The 26,839-nt window shown below is 47.1% G+C and overlaps 1 protein-coding gene across 1 annotated transcript in view; it reads left to right on the top strand.

Moving 5' to 3' along the window:
• OTUD7B (OTU deubiquitinase 7B) overlaps positions 1–22,807 on the top strand; it is a 37,825-nt gene extending 15,018 nt beyond the window's left edge. The window contains exons 4-11 of the mRNA XM_019556157.1: positions 3,723–3,824; positions 5,752–5,879; positions 9,305–9,417; positions 10,613–10,740; positions 11,443–11,592; positions 11,907–12,021; positions 14,329–14,413; positions 16,083–22,807. Coding sequence (XP_019411702.1) covers positions 3,723–3,824; positions 5,752–5,879; positions 9,305–9,417; positions 10,613–10,740; positions 11,443–11,592; positions 11,907–12,021; positions 14,329–14,413; positions 16,083–17,402 — 2,141 coding nt within the window. The 3' untranslated portion in view covers positions 17,403–22,807. The remainder of the gene's footprint in view (positions 1–3,722; positions 3,825–5,751; positions 5,880–9,304; positions 9,418–10,612; positions 10,741–11,442; positions 11,593–11,906; positions 12,022–14,328; positions 14,414–16,082) is intronic.
• Positions 22,808–26,839: the final 4,032 nt, after the last annotated feature.

Raw genomic sequence — 26,839 nt, 5'->3', positions numbered from 1 at the left:
CCCCCCCCAACCCTGTGATTCAGTAGGAAAAAAATGTGTTTTGCAGTAACGCAGCAAAGACGGTGGTGGGTGTTGGTGTTAAATGAGCTGTGTCGGCCTGGGGAGCAAGAGGATGGGTTGTTCCTTGTAGCAGCAGCCTTGTCCCATGACAGCGGAAGAATGATTTTGTGGTGAAGGCAGTGGTTCCTTTGCTTGGCGCTGTGGCTTTTGAGCAAGCCACTTGCTGTCTCCGGGGCACTGTTCATCATCTGTTCCATGGTAGGGAACTGCTGTTTTTCTTCCTATCCGTCTGGCCAATATAGATTAGGATTTCTTTGGAGCACGGCACAAGCGCACACAGCCAGGCCCTGATCTCGTTCGGACAAATAGGTTGCACCATGAAAATAATTGCATCTTGCACAAATCCTGGTCTTGGCATTTGAACCAGGTTGCAGCCTTTGAAACCAACATCTCTAAAGCTACTCATTAGATCCATCCCGGTGATAAAGGCTGAGGAAGGAGCTTGTCGGTGTCTGATCTCACTTTGCATTGAAGTCTGTAGCAACTCCCCTGTCTAGCCAGCATCAAGGCAGGATGCTAGCTAGCACTTAGGTTGAAAAAGGAGGAGCAGCCGGGATTATAGGGGGGGAAGTTCAGAGTGGCCCATCAGTGCTTATAGGGTTACAATTAGCCCTACTTTCTCCTATTCATTTGCCTTTCTAATCAAGGCCACTCCTAGTGTAACCCTATCGCTGAAGGGGGAAGCTTGGCCTCTCAAATAGGGAGCTGTTATCCCCTGCAGCAGCGCATGCAGTTTAAGACACCTCCCCCAGGAACAGTTATTAGGAGTCTCTCATTCTCCGTACTTCGGGGGGCCTCTTGGCCTTTTCTACAGCAGCTTTTCGGAGCCAGCCTTTTGGAGTAACGGAGTAGAGATGACCCCTCTCGCATAACTTGGCATGCGCAGAAAGGTACAAATCACTCCTCGTACGTCACTCTGGATGTGCGCGCTGCGTCCTGTCCGCATGTCTGTTGGCAGCATGTCTTCGAGGTGTATCCTCCGACTCCAACCTGGCTTTTCAGGCTAAGCTGCACAGTCTGTTCAGACAGTAACCAGAGCCTGGCTGCGCTTTCCTGGCTTTTTGACTCTCGAATGCGTTCATTTTGCAACTGCAACAAAAAACAAATTCCCGAGAAAACACGCGAGGCAGACAAAAGGCTTAAGAGTCACTACAGTAGCCTTAAATTTTGTTTAGCTTTTGTTAGAAGCTGTTTTGTTTCTCAATTTACTCGTCTGGCAGTGATCCATTTGGCAATGGGTTGCAGCTTTACTGTGCCAGAAGCTATATTGACTGAAAATAGCCTGCCTTGGTGAGTGGAGCTATTGTCGTCCCCCCCAGTTGTGTACTAAACAGCTTTCAACTCGAGTGGATTCCTTTTCTAATCCCGAGAAAAGAAATTACTGGCATCGAATTGCAGTTGACCCTCCATTTGATGCTTTCTCGGGGTTTTTTTCTCCCTTTATGGTGCTTGCACTGGTTTTTCTTTTAGTTCTTCTGCATTCCTCAGGGCGGAGATTGCAAAGAAGTTGCGAGAAGTCTGTATCCCCAACTTGCTAGAAGTGCCGTCTGCGTGGAGCAGCACACAGTCTCTAAATGGGGAAAGCTCATTTGCAATGCTGGAAAAAGAGCTGGTTTGACTAAAGACCGGGAGGGTCACCGGTGGCTGCGTCTCGATTGCAATAGGAATAGAGGCATAGCAGCCCACTGCATGCTGCTTGGAGCTCAACTGGCTCATTACAGAGAGGTTAGCAGTAGGCGTTCAGAGCCAAGGAACATGGTTTAATAGCACCCAGTAAGCCAAAACCTGGTTCAGGTGGCTTGGAATATGGCTGCTTCTCAAAAGGACTGCAGACTAGCTTTGCTTTCTGTCCAAGCAGAGCTTTGACTCCTTCCAGCTGTGCTCTGTACCACCACACTCCACATATTCCCTTTATAGGGGATTTGTTAGTGGGACCATCTCTGCAGGTCCTTTTTTGAAAAGTACAAAGCACCAGTCTCTGCCATTTCTTATATTAGCTGCTCAAATTAACGTGGGGAAAAGACCCTTTCAAAAGCTGCCCAGCTGGTAGTAAACTTCCCCAAACTTTGTTCCTGAACTGGCGTGTAGAGGAAAGAGAAGAATTATGCTGTTTGGTTGCAGGTGCTTAAGATGTGTATTGCTTAGCTGGTAGAATGGATAAACTTCCCCAAACTCTGCTTTGCCATGCAGAAAAGATGGACACATTGTACTGTATGGTTTTGGCTGCTTAAGATGTGTACAATTAAACCTGCAGAAGAAACAAGCCACTGTTGTTTGCAGCTGAGAATCAGCAAACCCTTTGTTCAAGGCCAATGCTTTTAACAAAGCTTGCAGCCTTTTTGGACTGTTTCAGGCCTGGAAAAAAGGGATGGATGGAAGGAGAAGATTCTTCTTCTCGTATACTTCATTTCCCCCTCTACGCGTCATTAATATGGTGGAGCCACACAACTGCGTTATCATTGGTGCTTGCCAGGTCCTCGTCCTGAGTATGCTGTACATGTGTGGAGGTGGTCAGCCGTCTGGTGCATCATCACACTCGCATATTGGACTGTCCTTTTAAGCCAATCTTATAGAGCATGGCATTATAGCATCCAGCTCCAGGGTGAATACTGTTTATTTTGATCCATAAGTTGTGCGGGAGCCCCTACCTGGGTGGATAGGGTGTTGGGTTGCTTACGAATCGCTTGAGATGAGAATCGATCTCATCCTACTTTTTGTGGTGGTGTTCAAGTGCCCCTAGGGAGAAGGTTGATCTTAGCCAAAGCCTGGGCTGGAGAAAGGGGTGGGCAGGAGTCCTGGCTCTTGTTTTCAACCTTGCTCCTTACATTTTATACCTCTGGGTAAATCGCTTAGTCTCTGTTGCCTGTGAAATGGGGCTGAGGCGCCGACTTAACAATAGTGCAGCATTGCATAGCTCCGTGCATTCCTGCTGGGGAAAAACCGCCTGCTTTTCTGATAGGAGGCACTGTGTGCATGTCTGGTAGAACAGGTGTATTTGCCTGGTATAAGCTTGGGCAGTGATTTGGGTACCTGCCACGTCTGGCACAGGCAGTCCCGTCCCTACCCTTCCTCCACATCTTCATCTGCCACCCTTGTGCATGTGAATGATTTCTGTGGTTTTAACATGCTGGAGGTTTCATTAGCTTCTACCTGGGCATTGCCCAGCGCCGGTCACAAGGAACGCTTGTGCGTCTCCTGCGAGGGAAGCCACAGCTTCGAGGGCCACTGACCAAACCGAGTCCTGCTCTGGTGTAGAGGCAGGATTACAGTCAAGTAAGCCCTGAAGTCTCTCAGCCTTGCTTATCCAGCTGATGATTTCAGAGAGGTCCCTCAGTGTTTTGCCTGTTGCTTTGTGGACTCCTGGCTTTGTTTTTTCCAGTGTTTCTTCCCCTACTGATTTTAACTTTTTCTTTCTTAAACAGCCTCTCACATGGTACTGCAGGGAGAGAACTGGGGTGGGAGGCATCACTTCAGAGAGACCATAGCAATGCACTTCTCTCCGAAGCAGAAAGCGATCGTGTGGTTATGCTCAGAGCAGACTCCTGGGCTGAATCCCAGCCCATTCCCCCTTTTTTTTTTTTTTGAGCAGACAACCATCAGTTTTCCTGCAACTGCTGCACATTCATGACCGGTCTCTTCTCTCCCCTGAAATACTCCCACAGGTCGCCTGAACTGGTGGGTGAATGTTGACCCCAGCTGCCAACGGCTACTTCCTCTGGCCACTACAGGGGATGGGAACTGCCTGCTTCATGCTGCCTCTCTAGGTAAGATGGGAAGGGAGGTTGTGGTGGGGGGTAATAATAGCATGGGATGAGACAATGATCTGATTCTTATTCCTGCCTGCTTCTTCCAAACGTGCCTCTTCCCGGCCTTTCCTTCCAGCCCTATACACAATATTTGCTCTCTCTAATCTTGAAAGCACTAGGCCCTGCCTTGTAATTTGCAGCCCTGGAAGTGAGGCTGAGGAGGCAGCTGAGAGAGGCAGGGATGGCTCTGCCTACCAGCACTTCTGTGATGACCTGTCCTGGAAGCAGAATGAATAAGCTCCCTTGTGTGCGAACTCTCCCCACTTGAATAAGACAATCCCAGAGCTTATTTTCGAGCACGTAGAGCTTTCCCACTGTGCCCGAGTCCCATTATGTTTCAGTAGGCTGAAATCCACAGCTCCTTCTTTTCTTTCCCCTCCAAACGCGTGTATTTTTAGCTATGGATTTCTGAAAGGAAACTGTATGGAGGAGAAATAGGCTCTCCTGCTGTGAAAATGTGGCAAGCAACCATCCTTGGCACTGCTTAGGCAAAGATAATTTTATGTTGGAATAATACAGCTCGGGCTTCTTTCCATCTTGCAGAAAAATCATACAGCGCAGAATCTTTATTTAATTGCCTTTGCTGCTAGACGCAAAGCTCAGGATAAGATTGCACAGCCATGACACACACAATATAAGCAGCCCCCTCCACTGAGGCTTGCAGAAGTATGCTGTGGAAGGCCTCTCTGTCAATGTGCAAGTCGGTCACTAGGAATTTGTAGCTTCCTGGGGACTAATGAGCTGCAAGGTCATGGCAGCAAGCAGATTTTGAAATGGTGGGTCTTAGGGTTAGGGTGGGATGGGAGAGAACATAGATAAAGGCAGAAGAAATGGTGAAAAGCTTCTCAAAGCACATATTGCCAGGCTTCAAAGAACTCCAGTTCTGCATAATCATATAAATAGGCTCATCTGTTTTTGAGAAGTAGGTGACATCTTTTATTGGACCAGCTGTATGGTTGGTATAGGTATAGGCAAGCTTTTGGGTATCCTGGTACCTCATCTGTTGGTTTTTTTCATTCACTGTAAGAGGAAGGATGGTCTAGTCCATGGTTAAGAGTTTGAGTCTGGACTGGAAGAAATCGGGTTAAGTTCCATCCCCCCTGCAGGTTTCATCTTGGCAAGGTCTCTTCAAATGGGGCATCGCAGGGAAGATAAGTCAGCACAGCTGTGAGATGTTGCAGTGATGGGGCTACATAAGTATCCGGGCTACTAGAAATCTGGAGGTGCCACTCACTACCTTGAGCAGCTGCCCTTTCCTCTTGCTATATTTGTAAAGACATAGAGCAGAGCTGCCCATGCATCTGATGTTTGGATACCACTTTCCAGACTCAAACTGCTTTAAGTGCCCAAGTTCCCCAGGGACCTCCTCAGCTTAAGCATCACAGTAAACGACCTGAGGCATCTGAGATTTTAAGTGAACAGAAGTGGTATGTTTCCTCCTTGCGGCTGGTTTCTTGAGAGTTGGGAAGCCAGCCTGTCTCCTGTACCTCTTTATCTAGGGTGATCTATATACAGCTGATATAAAGCTCCTGTATGCTTTGTGTATCCATGCTAAGAAGACTTTTTTTTTTTAAAGAACAAATGCCAGCTCTGAAGCAGTTGTGCTTTCCTCCCATATTTCTTTGCTATATAAAAATCCTGTTTGGGGCAGGCTGCAGCATGATTGGGTAAGCTGGGAGCTGAGGATTCTGCAGTTTTGCTCCCTGGATGTCTTTGCACATGTTATATCATTTACCAGCCTCTGCTCCCAGTCAGTAAGATGTGGTTACTTCCTTGTTTTATATGGTAATTATAAGGCTTTTCATGTGTGATCTTTAGAAAGCAGAGGCTGGAGAAATGCCAGCTACTGTTAATACTCTACCTTTTTTTTCTCTCCTCTATGTAGGCATGTGGGGTTTCCATGATCGGGATCTCATGCTTCGCAAATCCCTTTATACCTTAATGGACAAAGGTGTGGAAAGGGAAGCCCTGAAGCGGCGGTGGCGATGGCAGCAAACACAGCAGAACAAGGAGGTAAGCGACTCCTAGAGAGACAGCTATCTGTTACAGGGATGGGCTTGAAGCATTAGAGAAGAGACTTTTATGTGGTGAAAGCTGCACTGGGCAGGGACTCCCTGCTGCACGCTAGAGGCCTATACAAGCTGCTGTGTGAAGGTGGTAACACAATGCTACTGACTGTTCCCTGATGCAGTCCCTCCTGTTTACATCTGCGCTGCTTGGAGGTGACAGGATGTGACGACTGCATGTTAATTTTAGAAGCAAGAATTGCATCTGACTGCTGTTAAGATCAAGAGAGATGGCACAGGTCATGCCACTAAGAAAGGATATTCACACTTCCTCCGCATTAAACGCCCATTAAGTTGTGACACTAGCCCAAGACAGCAAGGTGGAAAATTACCAGATGTCCTTGCATAGCAATTGCAGCCCCTTCCTCTTCAGAATGGGGAGAGTTTCTGTTTCCACCCCACACTGGGTGCTACTTTATATATTACTTAGCTCTCAGATGGAGGATGAGATTGTTATTTGGGCAGCTTAGAAGAAGAGGGATCCTTCCTCGTTAAAACAGGGTATTTAAAAATCCAAATGGTCTTTGCATTGATGTTGACATTCTGGGCCTTGGTACATCATTAATCTTCCTTGTCTGAGCTCTATCTCATGCCCAGGAAGCATGACTATCTTGTATGTCTTAAAGACCTTTTAAACACTGTACAAACAGGGCAAGCCAGTGCTGCTCCCTTCTGTGTTGGAAGATCTGTCTGGGTCTTGACCTGGCATCTGACACGAGCATTTCAGAGTTCAGGGCATGTTCCCACCAGACTTTGCTTGGATGCATGAGTTACAATTCACAAGGCAGGTCAAGCAAGCATGTAACATTCTTGAGGAGTGTAGTGTGAGAGAATAAACAGCTGTGGTGTCCTCCAGAGAGGCATGGCTTAATTTAAGTGTACATGGAGGAACCAGATTGAATCACAAAGTGGCTTGGATGAGGGTGTAGAAAGCACTCTGTCCAAATTTGCAGGTGGTACCAAATTATGGGGTAAAGTTAAACACACTAGAGGGTAGGGAATGAATCCAGGCAGATCTGGACAGATTGGAAAAGTGGGCATAACAGAATAGGATGCAGTTCAACAAAGACAAGTACAGAGTGCTGCACCTAGGGAGAAGGAATCACCAACACACTTACAAGCTGGGGGATGACCTTCTTAGCAGCACAGCAGCAGAAAGGGATCTCGGAATCATTGTTGACACCAAGATGGACGCGAGTCATCAATGTGACGAAGCAATCAGTAAAGTTAATTCACTTTATCATGCATTAACAAGTGCATGATGAACAGATCCAGGGAGATGAAACTTGCCTCCTATGCGTCATTGGTTAGGCTGCAGTTGGAGTACTGTGTCCAGTTTTGGGCGCCACACTTCAAGAGGGATGTGGACAACCTTGAGAGGGTTCAAAGGAGGGCCACTCATATGATTAGGGGCTTGCAGGCAAAGTCTTACAAGGAAATGTTGAGGGACCTGGATCTCTTCAGCCTCCACAAGAGAAGGCTGAGAAGTGACCTTGTGGCCACCTACAAATTCATCGCGGGGAGCAGCGTGGGATAGGAGATGCTCTGTTTACCAGAGCACCCCTTGGAGTAACTAGGAACAACGGCCACAAACTGACAGCAGATTTAGGTTGGGCATCAGGAAGAACTTCTTTATGGTGAGGGTTGCCAGAATCTGGAATGAGCTTCCAAGGGAGGTGGTGCTCACCCTTAACCTGGGGGTCTTTGAAAGGGGGCTAGACATGCACTTGGCTGGGGTCCTCGAACCCCAGTGCTCTATCCTGTCCAGGGTCTGGGGTCAGACTCGATGATCTACTTGGATCCCTTCTGACCCAAACATCTATGAATTAATAAATATTAGATGATGCTGAAGAATTGGTGGCTTGTGAATTGGGAGTCAGGTTGTCCAAGTTACTGTACTTCCAAGTTCTCTCCCCTGGCAGAGACTCCTGGGGAGACGTGCATTACGGTCCATGGGTTTTGCAGGGCTATGCAACATAATACTCCCCTTTCTTTCTGTACCCACTTAGATCAGGGATGACATAGTCCATGTTGGGAATAGTCCTATTCTTCTTGGTTACCACCTGACTGCTACTTCTCATGTCCTGTCTGAGATTATTGATGACAGGTATTTAGCTGAATTTGCAGATTCATTAGAATTGCAGGGCAGCATCATGGGAAGTTCAGGGCACAGCATCTTTCCACACACCCACCAAGCCAGGCCTGGTATGTTGGAGTTCAGACTCAGGTTTAATAACATCTTTTGTGATCTTTCTGGTTGGGAGTGAGAGTTTCTGACACTACCTTTCCTTGCCCTTCTTCATGGGCATGTTAGTTGTTCACTGAGGATCTTATCTTATGGTAAGAGGATGGGGCATCATTTCTTATCATCCAACTGTGAGTTACTGAAGCAACTACTTTTGTAAGGCTAGTTTTAGTCTAGACATGCTTTTGGCCAGTTCTTGACTCGCCTTATCAGCTCCTCAAGGCAGAGATTGAACCTTTCTATCATTTTATGCTTAGCCGAGATACAGCAGGATCATCCCAATGGGAATGGAGATGCATGGTGTAGTACGAGGTGCCAGTAAGTGATCGCAACCATCTCTCTACATCAGTGTGTCTGAAATGTGAACGAAATGTATGCATGATGTGTAGACTGAAGCAAGAGCATATCTGAGAGTATAGGTAGTTTAATTAAGGTGTCGGGTGTAGGTTGTAGCCATGTTGGTCTAAGGACATAGGCAGACAAGGTTCTTTGGGTAAATCTGATATCTTTTATTAGACCAACTCAAATAGTTGGAAAAATTCTTCTTAACAAGCTATCAGGGAAAGGAACTTGTCTGTTCGTTAATGTGTAACATATAGAAGACTCAGTAACAGCTGAACATCTTCCCCTTTTACACTTAAAAAAAAATCTGTCTTTTCTGTATTGTGCATCTTTTAATTTTTTTGGAAGGCTTAAAAGCCATGAAGGATGCAGACCTCACAGAGGCAGTTTTAGACAGTTTTCTTGCTGTTCAGTCAGAAGGGAAAATAAATTGCTTTCTAAAACAACCTAACTCTGCCAATCCAGTTATAATTTCCTGCTATTTTCTCAGTACATTAGGCAATGCTTGGGATCGAGATGCCTTTGGTGTAATCTCAGGTATTCAAACACTCTGGCTTTAAACATTTGCCTCCAGCAGGTAGAAATGTGGGTTTTTTCTTATCAATGGAATCTGTTTTTAAGCCTAGATTCTGTCTTGGTCACTATTTCCAAATCATATCACTGCAGACTTGTTTACGTGGAAGGTATTGGCAGTCTTAGCTCTGTTCTGTAGAGAAATCGATGCCAGGATGAATAGAACCAGTCGGCTCGTGGTAAACCTGTATTTTGTGCTTCTGTTTTTTCAGTCTGGTCTTGTTTACACAGAAGAGGAGTGGCAGAAGGAATGGAATGAGCTAATCAAGCTTGCATCGAGTGAGCCCCGTATGCACTATGGTACAAATGGAAGCAACTGTGGAGGGTAGGTGGAAGACGGCTGTGAAAAGCCAGCAGGTGCCCCTGACAGGTTAGGTGGCCCACAGGTATAACTCAGTAGCCTTTCATCTGAGGTGCCTTTCTGTCCAAGGTCTCCCAGGGCAAGAACAACATAATTTGGTCATCTCACTAATCAATACACAGTTTGTGGGTAACTGCTGAGGAGTGGGGCTGTACTCAAGGTCCAAGATAGTCAGAGAGTATACACGACACACCCTGTAAATTATCTGGGGCAATGGGTCATCTTTTCCTTATGTAAGTTGCCTAACACCTGATCTTGGACTTCAGTGCCGCTGTAGCCAAATCTCTGTCTGCAGTCTGGATCCAGCTGTCGGTTTGTCTCTCTCCAACATACTCCTGTCATGGAAGAGTCTGAGCTCAGTGTTACATATCCTTCCTTCCTCATGAACCCAAACCCAAATTAACTATTCAGTGCCTTCTGAAGTTTGGACCACTCCTCATCTGACTCTCAGCCAGATGGCAGAAACAGAAGTAAAAATAGCCAAATGCCAAGTTAACAATAAAGATGAAAGAAATTTAATCTCCTCTGTATTTGTGTTCCTGAGGGATTAATATGTCCCTGCAGAGACTCCGGTGAAATCCTGGTTGGCTATGTGTTTGCAGTAAGCATGGGGCATTAGAGAACACAGCTAAGATGTTATCTCTGGTTTAAAGAGAACATCCATTGGCCTCAGTTTTGGGGCTTGAATTTAACCTTCTCTGCTTTCATCCTCAGTCGGACTTCAGCTAAGCATTACAGCACCCCCAGGCTTTCGTGTTCCATGTTCTTGCTATCTGTATCAAGGGCACGGATCAGCAATGCAACCCATCTGACATTGTAACGCAGTTAATTTAAGGGATTGGCTTTCTAACTCTGTTTTGCTCTCTGTGAAATGAGTTGGTATTCACCAGTATGCACCACTCTGAGAGCTTTAGGAGGGAAACACTCTATAGAAATGCCAGCTATTGGACAGTGGGTCATTTTTGTATAGATGTAGTCAGGATCCAGACCATCTCAGAGATCAAGTAACAGCTTTTGCCCCCTCTCTGATTCCACTCTTCACATGAGCTATTTCTACTTGGGCCCATATATAGACTTTGTTCCTAGTCCGTTTTAAAGCCGATGATTAAATATGCAAGAAGCCAAGGGCTGATCACATTTCTCGTTGCTCATTCCCAAGTGTTGAAAGCTCTGAGGAGCCGGTGTATGAGAGCCTGGAGGAGTTCCACGTCTTTGTCCTTGCTCACGTGCTGAAGAGGCCCATTGTGGTAGTGGCAGACACGATGCTGCGAGACTCAGGGGGAGAAGGTAGGTCCTGACTGTCCCGCAGCCCCCTTCGCTCCACTGCAGAGGGGCTTTGCTTTGAGTACAGTGGAATTTCCCAGCGGCTCTTTGAGCCTTAGTATTGTTCAGGAGCAGACGCATCGCACTTCCTCTGGGTTGTAGCATTCTGGCCCAGGTCTTCAAATCCAATCCGGTTTTGGTTTGCATGGAAGCTGTGAGGTTTCATGCCACTAGACCCCTTCATAATACCAAGCTTCAAAGAAGGTACTTGGGCAAACTAGACTTGATGTTCCGTTTTCCAAATCCCTTGCCCCCACACTGTCATATGCAGACGGGGGAAATTCCACTGCCTCCGAACATCATTTTCCACTAGCAGACTTCTGATTTCCTGTCAGAAGAGATGAATCAATTACCAGCTACATGCATTGCAAACAGCGCAGAAGGAAAGGAGGTGTGTATAGATAATACGGTTTAATTCTATGGCTGTGGGCCTCTGATTAAAAATAAAAGGTTATCTCCATGTCTCCTACAAATGAGTTTAGGCTCATCACTGATTTACAGAAGTTTAGGGCTGGAAGGGACCTTGTGAGATCATTGGGTCTAGCCCCCGCTGCTCTCAAATGGAAAGGCTCAAACAAGCTTGTTTCCTGGCTGAGTTTTCAGTAAGGACAGTTCTTTTATAGCCTTATATGAAAAAATAATGCTTCACAAATCCTTTTTCCTCAGCATTTGCTCCAATCCCTTTCGGTGGCATCTACCTGCCCCTAGAAGTTCCTGCCAACAGATGTCATAGATCACCACTGGTACTGGCTTATGATCAGGCCCATTTTTCTGCACTGGTGTCCATGGAGCAGAAGGAACCCTCAAAAGACCAAGGTACATGTTAGAATCCAGCTGGTGAATTTAAGTCACAAGGCAACTGGTATGAGATGCATGGGAAGTGCCAGTGATTGCATATAACTTGGTGCCCCATGAGCTGCCATCAAAACAGACACCCTTTGTGGTAGTACCAGCCAAGGGCTGAGATGGAGCCTGAGCCCCTCTCTCTGCTGATGGTGATCCATCAGCATAGGAGTCCTAGACTGTGGCTGGCTCCTTTTGTTCCACCCCACCTTTATCCACACGCACACATCTTGCTCAGACGTGTCTGTTCTTCCACACTCTGACCAAACTGTATCATTCCATCCCAGCTGTGATCCCACTGACTGACTCTGAACACAAGCTGCTGCCCGTGCACTTTGCTGTAGATCCAGGGAAGGACTGGGAATGGGGCAAAGATGACAACGACAACGTCAAACTGGCAAGGTGAGCTCTCAGCTGGGTAGCAAAAGCAGCCACAGTTGGGCAGCGGATCAGTTTATCTTCACGTAATAACTAGGACTGCTAATTTTTAGCAGCGTGACTCATTTATGTTTAGAGTGAAGATCAATAGAGATGAAGCAGGTTTTTTCCTTTATTAGCTTATTCAAACCTACTGTGTCATATTGGTGGATTGCAGCAGCTTATGTAGAAGCAGCTTTGGTACAGATTCACCCACTGAATAAATGGGAAGGGGTCAGAGGGGATGGGGCATCTGTGAGATTACAGGGCTGGGAATGTGATTCCCCCAAGCTTTCTCCCTAGCTTCAATGCTGATTTGGAGAAAGACATAATATTTTTCCGTTCCTAGATCCAGCTTTGTGTTAATTGCCCTGGGAGTTAAAAAAAATAAAAATAAAAAAAATACTTCCTGGATGGTAGCAACCAAAAGTTGGATGTTCTTATCCCTTTGTTTGTAAGACTGTAGGGGTACAAGATGTAGGGGGAACTAAGATTTAAAGTATTTTATGTAGATACAGCTACAGAGGTATTACAGTGAGTGGTACACATTTTTCTCTTTCCTGTCACCTCTTGATCTACAACCTTATTGTGGGTTCAGTTGAAAACAGCATTTTTGACCTAATGGAAAATGTTATGAAGACAGCTTTTGTTGTAAACATCTTTGAGGCTTTTTATGATGAAAATCATTTTTCTTGGAAAAGAGAACACCATTTGCAGACAAACTGCATTTAGATTCTTCTATGACATCTGTGTCTTCATTCTTTAGGGATCACATGTACAAACAACATCAAATCTTTAATTCCTCCAGTAATCTTGTAACTCCAAACTAATGCAGAAAAATATCTTTGGAATTTGGCCACTGTGCTCACGTGGTAACATTGTATCTTAAATTTTCTGTGATTAAAAGGATCTCATGGAGGGCCTTGGTGACCTTCTACAGTGCAGTCTTTGTGTCTGTACTGCCAGAAGATTAACTTGCCTTGATATGTTTTTATGCAGTTCCAGAACTTCAAACAGATTTATTTTCAAAGACGCTTCTCTAAGATAAATTTTAATCTTCCACACTATTAATACCCAGTAAATTAGCCCAGTCAGGTGTTCTTAACGTCTTCTGCCAGTTTAAAAAATGGGATCTCCTTGAATAACTGATGGCCTGGTATACCTGTTCATTAACTCTGTGTTTTTATGCTTGATGTCATCTAGTGCCTGATGGTTCAGGATTTCACAGGTGACTTGTTATTTTCATAGGGATTTATACCCTGCCAAAAAAGAAAGCAACTCCCCCTCTGGACTGGGCTGGACCATTACCATATATCAGTGTTGTCAGACTGTTGCATTACAGATGAGATTTATCTTGGTGCCACTGCTTTTAAAGGGACACTGACCAAACAAAAAAAAATCAGTACAAAGCAGGTGCATGCAACAGTTTCACTTTTCCAGCTTTAAATTACTCAATGTGGTTGTGGCTTGTTTTTAGTACTTCTTTTTGTCTTCTGGCACATTCTCTTTCTATGTTCACTTTGTGTGATGTAGAATTTTTACATCCTAAATCTCCAGATGTTTTTAAAACAAACTCCTTTTTGAAGGAGGCAAAACTGCTGCCTGACTTGGCAAATAATGGACCTTTATATTATTAAAAATAAAAAGGTTTTGTTAATGTTTAGCTGGTTTCCCCTCCCCTGGTTCTTTCCTAGTTGCAGCAATGCTGCTGATGTGTTTGGCACATCAAAATAATAGGAAATGAGGGTGGGAAGGGACCTCAGGTGGTCACATCTAGTCTGACCCCCTGCTCAAAGCAGGACCAGCTCCAATTACATCATCCCAGCCAAGGCTTTGTCAAGCCTGGTCTTAAAAATCTGCAAGGATGGAGACTCCATCACCTCTCTGGGCAGCCTGTTCCAGTGCTTTACTATCTTCCTTGTGAGAGTTTTTCCTAATATCCAACCTGAGCTTCCCTTGCTGCAACTTGTGACCATTGCTCCTTGTTCGGTCATCTGCCAGAAGAATTCTAATTTAAACGGAAATATTTTTTACAAAACAAAAATTGAATAAAACCATCTTGAGAAATTGCCTTCACACAAGATATTTGAGGGGCTAAAATTAACCCAGCTGTCCCTTTTACTGTTGACCTGCAAGTTCAGTTGCACCTAAAAGTAGGGTTTTGAGTCAGTAATTAGGTTAGACAGAAGCAAGCCTGTGTTAGTAGAAGAGAAAAGGCAATGTTGTTGCTGGATGCAGAGTACTGCCATCACTGAAACACTCTTGTGTGGTTTCTTTCCTGCCTTTCTCTAGTGTGGCGTTGTCATTGGAAGCTAAGCTCCACCTGTTGCACAGCTACATGAATGTGAAGTGGATCACCCTGTCCTGTGAAATGCAGGTAAAGAAACAAAATTCTCTATCCTTGGAGAGCTGGGGGAGGGGTCGACCTGTGTCGCTTCCTTTCGTGTTGGTTTCTATAGGCTCCTATTAGAAGGCACGGCTTTCATCAGCAAGGTGAGGGAAATGGCATGCATCTGTACAGCGGGGTAGTAGGGCAGACTTTTCTACTGCTCAAGCCCTCCATGTAAACACAAAAGACCATTAATGCAGCCTGCTACACAATGCCTTCTGGACCTGACAAATCTCAGTCTAACCCATACTCCACTGGACTATTGGTTTACAGTCACTGAGACTGACTCAGGATAGCAGAGAAGATGAGTCAGCTAAACTCCGCCCCCCCCCCCAGGGCCAAGGGCCTGTTATTTTAAGGGCTCATTTGTAGCCTTCTGAATATTTCAGAAAGCTCCCTGCTGTCCCTCTGCCAAATCGTGGTAGCTGTCTTAACAGTTTAAATATGGCTTTAATTCTGCCAGGCTCATAGAAACTATATCTCTCTCTTTTTTTTATTATTATTATTATTTAAAGGAAGTTGTAGCTCTGGTAATTTAGGACCTAGTCGTGCTTCCAAATGCCTGTGCAAACTGCCAAGCTTCTGTTTGGATCCCTTCCAAGAACTCGAGTAGATGCCGCCAATGTATGCTCTGTGCAGACGGGCGCGAGTGACCCCGACTCAGAGTGCTCGCCTTTAAATATCCCTCCTGGCTTTCTCAGGTTGTTTACACTGCTTGGCCTGCTTGAATTTCAGCCTGTCGTGAAACACCCTGCCCCAGTACAAGCAAACGTCGCTCATGAATCTTTGTGGTACAGTGACCCCTAGTGAAATGGGCTGCAGCCCTCAGCTTCAGTAACTTTCTAGTGGCTTCTCAATTATAGTCTTGACAACAGAGCCTCAGTATTCACATGGCTGTTGTTCATCCCCCCCTTTGTTTCTAGGCAGGCTGTTAGTTGTGGCTATTTCCAGGAGGCATCTGGAGCTGGCTTTGGAGTTGTCTTGGAGTGGAAATCCTTGAAAAACCATTAATTCCCTCCCTCTCCGGTAGAAAAGCCCAGTAGTCACACTTACAACGTGAATGTACCTCTGGGGGCAAATGTGCAGGTACCCTCCAAACAAGGCACATCACAGCCCTCCTGTCCAGTGGCCCAGATTTAACTGACTGTGTGGGGTTATGCAGGAAGGCTGTGCAACCTTGCAAAGCAGCACGCTCCTCTTCATCTCCTAACAGGGAGTTAGTTGTGTGCCTGTCACCTCTGGTTTAACACCTGCACATAGGAAGGCGTCAGCAATGGGGGGAGGGTGTCAGAATCCCCCCCCCGCCACCACCCTGAGAGTTTTTGCCATGGCAGAGGCAGCCATGCCCTGGGGTTGGGGGGCAAGCGGGAAAAGTAGAATGAATGGTGCTCCTCCCCACAATCCCCGACAACCCAGAGGCTTTGCCAGAGGAGGTAAGGTCCCTGCATCCAGTAGCATATGGTGGGGAGGGGAGCCCATGCCATGGGGCTGCTGCTACAGCAGTATCAGCTGCCTCCACTTGGCAGAGAACCTGGGTAGGTAAAACTTCCCACCCCACCACCCACTATCACCCTGGGTGCTCAATAAGCTTGCTAGATCTTTGCCTACACACAGCTGAGCCAGCGGCCTTCTCATGCATTGTCTCTTTCCTTTTCAGGCACCCCTTGCCCAGCCCGAATCCCCCACGGCCTCTGCTGGCGACGATGCCCGCTCTGCCCCTGAGTCGGGCGAGTCAGACAAAGAGTCGGTGTGCAGCAGCTCCACAAGCAATGGGGGCAGCAAAGGCAGCAAGGACAAGGAGAAAGAGAAGCCTAAGAAAGAGCGGGACAAGGAGAAGGACAAGAAGCGGGCGGACTCAGTGGCCAATAAACTCGGGAGCTTTGGCAAGACCTTGGGCAGCAAGCTCAAGAAGAACATGGGCGGCCTGATGCATGGCAAAGCCATCAAAGGTGGAGTGAGCAACGGGCAGGGCGATACCTTGGAGAAGAAGAAGAAAGGCTCTTTGAAGTCACGGAAGGGCAGCAAGGAGGAGTCCTCCCAAGGGGACTTGTCAGCACCTGTTGAGAAGACCTGTCCAGGGAAAGCAGCCAGCGAGAAACAGACAGATGCCTACAAATACAGTCAGGAGGTCAAGCTGAGCCTGAACATCCTGCGGGCTGCCATGCAAGGTGAGCGCAAGTTCATCTTTGCCGGCCACCTCAAGACCAGCCACCGGCACCAATACCAGGAGGAGATGATCCAGAGGTACCTTCTGGACGCTGAGGAGCGGTTCACGGCAGAGCAAAAGCAAAAGGAGGCAGAGAAGAAGGCACTCTGCAGCAATGGGGCCTCCAAAAAGATGGAGCCCGAAGGGGCAAATCCTCACAAGGGGGAGGATGTGATACTGAGCCCAGCCTACTCCCAGCTGCCCCCCACATACAGCCTCCAGGCCCCGGAGCTGGCCATGGGGGGAACCAGAATGACAGTGTTTCCTTCCAGCTACTCTGGGGTCTTCACCATTCCCAGGCCCTCTGTGGTGAGCAGTGCTGACAGCTCCCACCCACCCAGCTATCAAGATGCCAGAAGGCAGGTAGCAGGGGGGTCCTGCAGCAGCCTCCCTGCATATGCGACCTTACCCAGACATTGCACTCAGGGGCGGCCTCACCCATACCAAACCAGCCCTTCCCACCTGGGGAGGGTCTCCCCTACCGAGATGGACATACCCCTCAATTACCCTGTCGAGTGCGACAGCCCTCCCTGCGGTGCCCCCCAGAGCAACGGCTACAGGGAATACATAGAGCAGGATAGCTTGCAGAAGGGAGCAGCCACAGACAGAAGCAGAGGCCACGGGCTTTATGGTGTTCAACAGACCAAATGCAAGCAACCAAACTGCAGTTTTTATGGGCATCCGGAAACCGGGAATTTCTGTTCCTGCTGTTACCGAGAGGAGCTGAAACGCAAAGAAAGGGAACGAGAAGCACTAATACACCGGTTCTGAGGAGTTGACCTCACATTCACGTCTTGGACCCATGAAGTATGGGGAATGCAATAATAATTCTTTCCATGCTCCTCTTTCTTCCTCCCTCTTGACCGGACGGGGGGTGGGAGGGGAGCGGCAAATGTGATTGTGCTATTGTGTGTATAGTGGCAGTCCATTTGAAAAGGAGGCGGGGTGAAAAAAAAAAAAAGACAACCCTTCCTTCCCAGGAGACTGAAAGAGCAAGAGAGATGCTATCAAACAGGCTTCTTCTGGTGATGGGGAGCTAAGATAGCCAGCCCCTGTAGGGCTCCCCCCATGGGGAGAGACGCCAGGTTCTTACCCAATCAAATAAACCAGACCAAAGCTTTCGAGTTAAGGCACGTGGAGAGTTATCCTGCCTGGGGTCCTATTCTGTTGGATTCCAGCTTAACCTAATTTAAAACAGCTTCCTTTTTTTTTTTCTTTTTCTTCTCCAGCAGAGTTAGCAAAAAAAACAAAAAACAGCCCAGCAATTTTAGTTTAAATCATGGACCTTTTTATTAAGATTTTAACACTGGTTTTATTTTTAGTCTTTGTTGGTACTAAGATGAATTTCAAGTTGGAAATGGACTAGTTTTCCTGCTCCCTTTAACTTCCTGGGGTCCTGCCAAGCCCCAGTCTTTTAGCTCACCCTCACTGGATGTCTTCTGAGCACACCTCCTAGCAGCAGGGTCAGGGCTGTACTCTTCAGATGGGCTTGACTATATTTTTAAGATTTTATTTTTAAACCTTTTTTGCGGGGAGGGGTTTTGGAGGGAGGGTGTCAGGGGAGGGGCAGGGGAAGCAATCTTGGGTGTGTGAGTTTTTCTTACAGAAGTACTGTGCATAGCCGTTCTGTCAGTGATACAGTCAAACCGACTTACTAAGAATCAGCCCAGAAATCGGGTCAGTGCCTCCATCAGCAATAACCATTGGTGTGGAGAAGCAGAAGAGACCGGCCAAGCGCCCTGCAGCATTGGAAACGCCAGCCCTCTCCCGGTTTGCTGCTAGCTTCAGAAGTGTGTGTATATATGTAGATAGACAGATGCAGACAGACAACCAGGTACACAGATACACATACAAACACACGTACGCAGATGTGCACGCGCAGTTTTGTACTTGATCAAGTTACTTCCAGACTACCTCTGTTTTGCCGAATATGATGAACTTGGCTCCAGTACTCTGAACCCAGCGCTGACTTTGAAACAACGAGTAACACAGACATTTTTGGTCACGGGTCTGAAGGCCACACTATCGAAAAACGAAACCAAACCACCCGAGAACAAACCCCCTAATTGTTGCTTAAGTTAAACGCACTTTGTGGTCGGCAGTTTTTCCTTCCTTCCTCGCCCTCCCAATCTCTGAAGCAAGAGCCTGGACGAACAAGAATTATATTCAAAGGAAGTGTTTGGGGTGGACCTAACTTTGCACAGGTTTTTTCTTTTATTTGTTTTAATCATCTGTCCCAGGCTTGTGAATACTCCATCCTTCCAGGCTTTTATGGAGCGCTACAAAACCATTCTCCACGTGGAAGTTAAATATGGAAATGGTCCTGAACAGTGCATAATGCACCATTCCCTTTGTTGCTCTTCAGAGAAGTGACTATGCAAGGAGATGCCATTTGAAGCCTGCCTGCTTTTCACTGAGCAGGTGAAAGTGTACTGGAACATCTCCTAGAGCCTTTTTTTTCACTAAAATGTTAAATCTTTGTCTGAACACCCACATTTTACCAGTTTAACGTAAGGGTGTTTTTAAAACATGGCCTTGTCCACAAGAGAAAGCGGCATGGGTTTATCTAAAGGTGGGTTTGAACCGTGAGGCACTCTTCTTAGCCTAAGCTCAGCCGGAACAAACGCCAACCCTGGGTTTGTCATGGCTTGGCTAAATTGAGGTGTTAAGCAAGTGTGCATCTTCCTTGCATTGAAAAGGCCTTAGCTCACATGGTGCTAAACCCCTTCTAGACATCCTGATTTGGGTTTGAAGGCCACGTTTCAGTTGAGTTTTCACCTCTTTCCTCCTCAGCTTTGGCTGCACAGATACAGGCCAGCTGCCTGTTGGGTTCAGAGGTGTTCTGTCAGCCTGCCTCATTTAACTGCATTGATTTAAGCTGCGCCTTTCATTGAACCAGTGCTGTTTTCCATGCAGATAAACCCTGCAGCCCCTTTGCTCATCCATGGCTGCCTGGAAATCTGATAACCATCGCTCAGCCCCATATTGTGGGCCCTTTCTGCAGCCAAAGCACTGTCCTGCAACCTCGGTGCAGTTGGAGAATGTTTCACCTGAGTATCAGCTGCCTTTTTTTCCTTCCCCAGGTCCAAAACAGCAGATCTGCATTGCAGGGCTAGACATGTTTTAAGCTCCCGCTCAAGTAATGGGAGTGAAGGGACTCTGTATTTGGCAGGGCCTGTCTTCACCTGGTCGTGAGTAGGAGAAAGGCGAGATTGATGTATTTCTGAAGGGGATTTACCTCCATTTCTGGCATGCTCCAACCCGCCATCACCATTTGTTCCATTTGGACCAAACCGATAAGAAGCGAAAGCCCATGCTCCTACTTTTAGCCCCCACAAGCAAGGTAGTAGCATGCTGCTGTCCTGATGGCATCAGCTTGGGCTTTCACTAGAGTGCAGTGATTTTTTTTGACCGTGGAGCTGAAACATCAGAAGCACTTTCTACATGTCTTGCCCCTTTTTAAGGTGTCTTAAAAGGACCCCCAGAAGGCAAGACCCATATTCACAGACCACTGCTGACGATCTCAGTGGTAAAACGTGAATCTAGACCAAGCAATGAATTTTTAAAGCAACTTCATTCATCTTGGAGACTGTCAGCAAGCTGTGCACACAACACTTGTTCAGAGCCACCCTGACCATAGCTGGGAGGATGCTAGCTACAGATACTAAATAGGTCAACTCTTCCAAACAAAATCCATTTCTCTCTTGTGTGCCAGCAGAATTGTCACTGCTCTGTTGTTTTTTTTTTTATTCTATTTTCTCTTTTAAAGGGAGCTTCCTTGGGTGCTTCATGCTCTCCACTGACGATGATCTTATTAACGACGTTTGACTGTATTGTCAACCCTTCCCAGGCCTGTTTGAACCCAGATTGCTATACTGTGGTGTGAATGTAAAACCTGTACATAGTTGATAGGAGTCTGAATGAGTGAGAGAGAAACACATACGGTCAGACTGCCACATGCCAGGACCCAATTGCTTTTAAAGTTGGGTGAAGAGGGCAATGGACATTTGAGGAGATGAAAGACGTGTTGTTTTCTGGTTCAACCCAGACAAGGATTTTTTTTTAGGGTCTTAACCTTGCGGTTGGCTTCTGGCATTGGCTTGTCTGGCCCTTTTTTTATTATTATTACTATTGCGGTTACGTCTAGTTCATAGCTTTTTTAATCAAAAAGAAAAAAAAATTGAACTTCAGACAAAATTAAGTTTCCACTAAAAGAAAAAAGATATTTGAAGAGTATTTTTTCTATAAAGGACAGAATTCCAGCTATTACCCTGAGCACACCCGTTTCCAAAGCCTGCCCGCCTTAACTACGTCATAATGTATTGACTAGCAAGAAAATTGATTGAATTTTTCTGTAGAACTGTTAAGGATTTTTTCAGGTCATTTTTGTTTCCTTTATGGTGAAACTTTTTAAGGGGGAAAAAAAGGGGGGACTGTGAAATGCAAATTCTATTTATTGAAAGAATATTAACCATCCGCTTTCCTTCTTTTGTACACATCCTTAAATCCATTGCCCATGCAGCATGAAGATGGCTGTTGTGAGGTTAAATATTTTACGGTACCTATTTTTTTAAAAGTGGGGGACGGGTGGGAGAGGGGAAACGCAGGGGAGTGGGTTGGGAGGGAAAACGACAAAACAAATCAAGCAATTTCTGCTCTGATGCACCTTTCATTTAAAGTGAGCACCAAATGCTCCACTTTTTTATGCATGTGGGAGGGAAACCATGCAGTAAGGCGAGTTTCTGTGTCCAGGTCAGTGCATATCTCACACAGAAGCCAGTGAAGAGGATGCCGAGGCCCAAGACACACGGCAGACTCCCCGAGGACTAGCCTCAGAGACAGAAAAAGGGCACTGGATCCTGCTGTCTTCATATAAGTGCACTTAGGGGTGCAGTTGCAAGAACTGTTGCTTGCCATTAGGACCGGGGTTTCCTGTGCAGCCTCATTTAATTCTGCACCATCCTGGCTCTGGAAAGCTACACTAGAGGGTTTTAAAAAATATTAACAAGCATGTCATCGTGCTGCCCTCTGCCCCTGGGTGACCCTCTGGTTTTGGGGCAGAGGAAGCGCGGTTGAGGCTAGAAGGCTCGCTGTTGTATTTCACCTACTAGACTTGATTTCTGCCAGAACCCAGATGTAGTATTTGCTTTTTATAAGAGTGACTTTTAAAGCCACGGATTATTTTAGCAGGCCTGTCGAGTCTCCATAGGAAGGTTTACCACGTCTCTGCTTTTCACTAGTGATATGAGAAGTGACCTGAATTAATTCTTCAATTGTTTATTGACAAAAAACCCCCCTTTTTTTAAATTTAAATATTGGGTTGGCAACTTTTTTACTCATAGTTTAAATGCACTGCTGTAATGAACACTAGGTGGCGCTTCGTGATCAGTCTTATTACACCGTATATTTTCAGTTATGCTACCATAGATTTCACTGACCAATAAAAAAAAGAAAAAAAAAGAAAAAAAGTTCAACTAATAACCGTGGAGTAGCAGGTGTGACTTTTCTTCCGCTTCCTACTGAAATGAGAGATCTGGGGCTTGTGTGTGCATGGTGCTGGCACACATACCATGCAATTCACTGGTTAATCGCGCCATAAATTGAGACTGGCCACACCTGCAAAGACTGGCCACCAGTGAATTGCGTGAGAATTACTTTGTGCTTTTGGCCAGTCTGCAGGTGTGGCCAGTCTCCACTTATTGTGTGATTAGCCAGTGAATTGCATGAAAATTACTTGGTATCCAGGTTGTAGACTTACTGGTATAGAGACAAAAGCAATCAAGACTCGTGGTAGAGGTGGTATCTTTTATTAGACCAACTAGACTTTTGCAAAAAACAAAAAATCTTTAATTTTTTAAAATGAGAATTACTCTGCACTTGTTAATCGCGCAATAGGTTGAGACCGGTCCCGTACCTGCAAAGGAACTGTCTGTCACCCCATAAAAATGTCTCTCCAGCTACACAAAAAGCTAGCCCGCTAGCAATGTAGTGCTTGAAAATTTGTAACAACTCTGCAGCTGGTTTCTGTCCAGCTTCAACTTGAACACATAACAGGGCTGTGTGTGTCAACAGCATGTGTGAGATTTGATTTATTTTTGTATTCAAGTAGCCTCTAAAGGCTTGAGGTTATTCTGTATCAGGTACAAACGTCTAATAAAGACGGTCTTAGCCATCCACCACTCCGGCATTGCAAGCCGCCAAGTGTTTTTAGTATGGTGCTGTAGCGCATCCCCTTAGGCCAGCGCAGTGTGGCATGAAGGTAAGATGGGCAGACAGCCAAGCGCTGGTCTTGGGGGAGTTTCTCCATTGATTGGGAAGCCGGGGGTCACCCAGTGTATTGCGTGCGTGTATAATTCTCCTTCCCAGAGCTACATTAGCTGCAAAGAGCCGTCACTTAATCAGTTTGCAGCTTGGTTATCCAGCTGGGAATTTCAGCAGGGCTTGAGAAAGGTCAGTGCCCAAACTCCATTGGCTGGCAAAGGGATTTGGAGGCCTAGCTTTCTTAATGATGGGAATTTCCTCCTAAATAAACCTTGACACCATCAATTCTTGTGACCTAGAGGAAAAATTCAGCTCCATAGTGAGATCCTTGCCCTTCCTGGGAGAGACTCTGATTTCTGCAGTAACCAGTCTTACCCTCGGATTTTTCTTAAGTTCATGATCTCCAGCTATTGGCTTTTTTAAGCATCTGCTTTAATCTCCTATTTCCTCCTAGTTGGCCCTTGGTACCACTGGGCTCTGCTCTACTTCCCAGTCCCTTGGATTTAGGTAACAAATTTCAGACTTATTACAAGGTTTAGCAGGAAAGCTTCCAGGCTGGCTACACAGATCCCTTCATGCGCTAGTTAAGACGCCCTTTGAATTCATAGATGTTCTTCTCCCGAAGCATCGGAAACCACCCACAGCAGCACTTCGCCACCGTGTCCAGGAAGCAAGCAAAGCAGATTCTTGTCTGGTACAGAAGCAGGCGATGTAAACTCAGAAAGACAGAGAGCAGCCATCTGATGGTGTCCATGATCAAATAAAAGATCCATGCCCCAATTCAGCTGAGGGTTTCAGCAGCTGCTTGAAGGCTTTGCACAGTTGAACCGGGAATGAGTGCTGCTGGCTGTGCTCTGCCACAGTGATTGCTGACTTCAAGCAGGCTTTCAGAGATCTCTTATTGTTCCATTGATTTCTGTGGGCAACTCAGGCCTGTAATTGTCAGTGGCCAAAACAAATGGCCTCTCAGGTTGACTGAGTTCCCTCTTGCAGAGGTTTGCTGGAAAATCCATGCACCTTCCTATTTTAGCAGCGTTATTCAGGGCAGAGTAGTTGGCTGTCGCTGGAATTGAACCGACTCCCGACTTGGACTCACCCCCATTGTTGTCCACTGCAGTAAATTAGAAACACGGAGCCTGGATCCTGATGCCAAGACTCCCTGACGAAGTCCTCCCTCTGCCTTTGGATGTCTGCAGCCAGCACAATGGCTATTCCAGGCCCTGAGCAGAAACCGCCCACATCTGGTTATCAGTCAGCCCCTTCTCTCTCGCTCTGTGCTGCTGCCACAACCTACGAGTGCCCTGATGTTGCTTATTTTAACGACTAGATTAGATAGGTGTCAAGCAAGCTACTATTTCCTGTCAGTCTCTTGTGCCCTGATTCTACATCAGCTTCTGGAGACCCCTGTGCATTCATACCCCACACATTCATCCTTTGTCCATTGGCTGCCCAGGATGATCCAGGGAGCCTGAGACCACTTTAAAGCCTCAAGTGGTGGACAATGGCACCTTTCTGGTGGCTTGGGAAAAGGCTTCTTTTCATTGTCGGCTCTTTTTGCTGCATTTGAGCAGTGCAAAGTGCTCCTGTTACACTACGAGGTGCTTTCCAGTCCTTGTTGGTGCATCTCCTATCACCCTCCTCTGTGCTGCCTTTTAGATCCTGGCTGTGCTCTGAACCTTGGTAGCTCAGCGGGTGCACATTTGAGCTGGATAACTGAATCCCAACCCGAATCGTCCTCTGTTGTTTGTTTTCCCTACCTCCAGAGGCCAATCCTGCAGAGGAGGAAATGCCACTGCAAGTGGAGCTGGCGGCTCATTGAGCCGTGCTGGCTTCCTATCATTGCATTCCCTGGGCCTGAGTCCTCCAGCAAAGGGCGGACCTGCTCTCTGGCTGGCCAACTCTTCTGGAAGCATCCCATGCAGTTCGCGCCCTGCCGAGGCATGCTGGCTATTCCTCCCAAGCAAGTGGCGGGATCGATTTTTAGCATTGCTTCTCATCAGCCATGCATTCCAGAGAGATTTACCCTCCACCTCTGAGCGGCTGTTCTGCAACTGGAATCCTCTGACGTGATAGCCAGCTTCCAGCTGCTAATATCTCTGTGCAGCTATTTGAGCCTAAGAAGATTAAAAAGCTCGAGTCGCATCCCTTTTCACAAGCTAATTATGGGTCCCCCCCCCAAACTTCCTTCTTTTTTCCTTATTTATTTATTTATTTCTTTTTAAGCATCTTTTTGAGGGTTTGATTTCAGGAAAGGAAATCTACTCGGCTCGAGCACCTCTTTTCAGAAAGCCAGCTGGTAGCAACAGCAAAGCAAGCGGTGCGGCTTTTTTCCATTGCTGTGGCCCGCGTAAGCGTGAACCGTGCCCCGCTCCCCCGCAGGATAAGAATAATGCTGTTGAGTCTGCAGAAATCCAGCTTGGGTAGAAGCCGCAGCATCTTGTTAGCTGTGGTTAAAAAGGATGCCTGCTCTGTCATTGCTTTTTCCGTTACAGCTCTCCCCTCCCTGCCCCCACTTGGCTGCTCTGGGGTTAGCAGTTCTGTGCAGAGTCCTTCTCATCTGAATTTAGGCCATAGTCAAATCCCCAGGGCAGAGCAGCAGTGTCCCCCCTCACCTCTCCATGCTATAGCCAGATCTCCAGGGCATCCAGCATTGCAGGTGCTAAGCAGAGAGCCAAAGGCAGGGAAGACGGGTAGTAGAGTCTAGTGGTCAGAGCTTTAGGACACCTGTGTTCTCCAGTTTAGCACCCAGCTCTGCCACCAACCTACTGCTTGGCCTTAGGCACATCTCCTCAGCTCGCTTTCCAGCCTGTGTGCAGGGGGGTTTGATCTCCCGGCTCAGTCCATCCATCATTGTCCCTTCCGGGGTGCCCGGTCCCCCTCGGAGGGCATATACTAAAGTTCCAGGGGAAAGTGGGAACCCGGCCTGGGCTGGGACAGAGTGAATGTTTTTTTACACCTACTCCTATGAATTCAGGAACTTCTTTGCTGCAGGGAAGGCAAAGTCCAGATCTTAACTAACTGAAGATGGTGAATAAATCTGCCCAGCTTGACCATGAAATGTATTGCCCTGTTTGCCATCAGGGATGCTAGGGAAAGGTAGAAATCCTTTATGCTAAAGAGCAGAAGGCCACTGATTGAGCTCCAAGGATAGGCTGGGTCCTGCTACTGAAATAGCATCACTCCCTTTCTCTTCTCACAGGGCCAGTGCAATGCTCCAATTGAAGCAATGTGGTTCTCTGCTGGGAACAGGTCCTGAGTTGGGGGTTGCACTTGTCCCTGGGCTCTGGGCCACCCAAAAGCACGTGGCTATGGGCACCCTGGGGCCGAGAGGGCTGATTCAGGCTGCAGTGGCGTGGAGGAATGCAGCTGTTTGAGGCCAGGAGGAAATTCCTTCCTTCTTGCGTGGAGCCAGAGCCCCCGTGTTCCCCATCCACAGACCCAGATCCCAGCACTGGGAGGGGACGGGCAGTTGCTCCTGGCTCCATCCCGGATCGGAGGAAAGCGTCGGGGGGCTCTGGCCTCAGGGCTTTGTGCAGGGGGTAACACCAAGCTGGGGCTGGGGACAGACATGTAGGCTGGTGTCACGTTGTGAGGGGCCTGGCTTGGAGTTTGGGTCCTTTGGGTGGGTCAAGTGGAGCCTCTGGAAATCCCGACCCCTGCAGAGACGAAGGGAGTTGCCCAAGGCCCTGGGAGCTGGTGGTAGCAGATGTGGGACAGGAGGCCCCCCCCCCAGTAATCTCTCCAAGCTGGTGCAGTGCAAAGCACCGCTGCTGGACTCTATCCAGGCCCTGCAGTGCCTTGTGCATGGCAGAGCCATTGGAGCGCAGGGGCTGCCTGCCAGAACACCTGGGTTCCCACCCATTCAGTAAGATGATCAAAGGCCTCCTGGGTCGTTCCCTAGCAGCGCATGAAGGGTTAATCCCTGCAGATGGCACCATGCCCCAGCC

Source organism: Crocodylus porosus, unplaced genomic scaffold (assembly GCF_001723895.1).
Source record: "Crocodylus porosus isolate Cpor-Errol unplaced genomic scaffold, CroPor_comp1, whole genome shotgun sequence".
Taxonomy (NCBI): Eukaryota; Metazoa; Chordata; order Crocodylia; family Crocodylidae; genus Crocodylus; species Crocodylus porosus.
The sequence above is the reverse complement of the archived record's forward strand: the minus strand, read 5'-3'. Positions and strand labels throughout refer to the sequence as shown.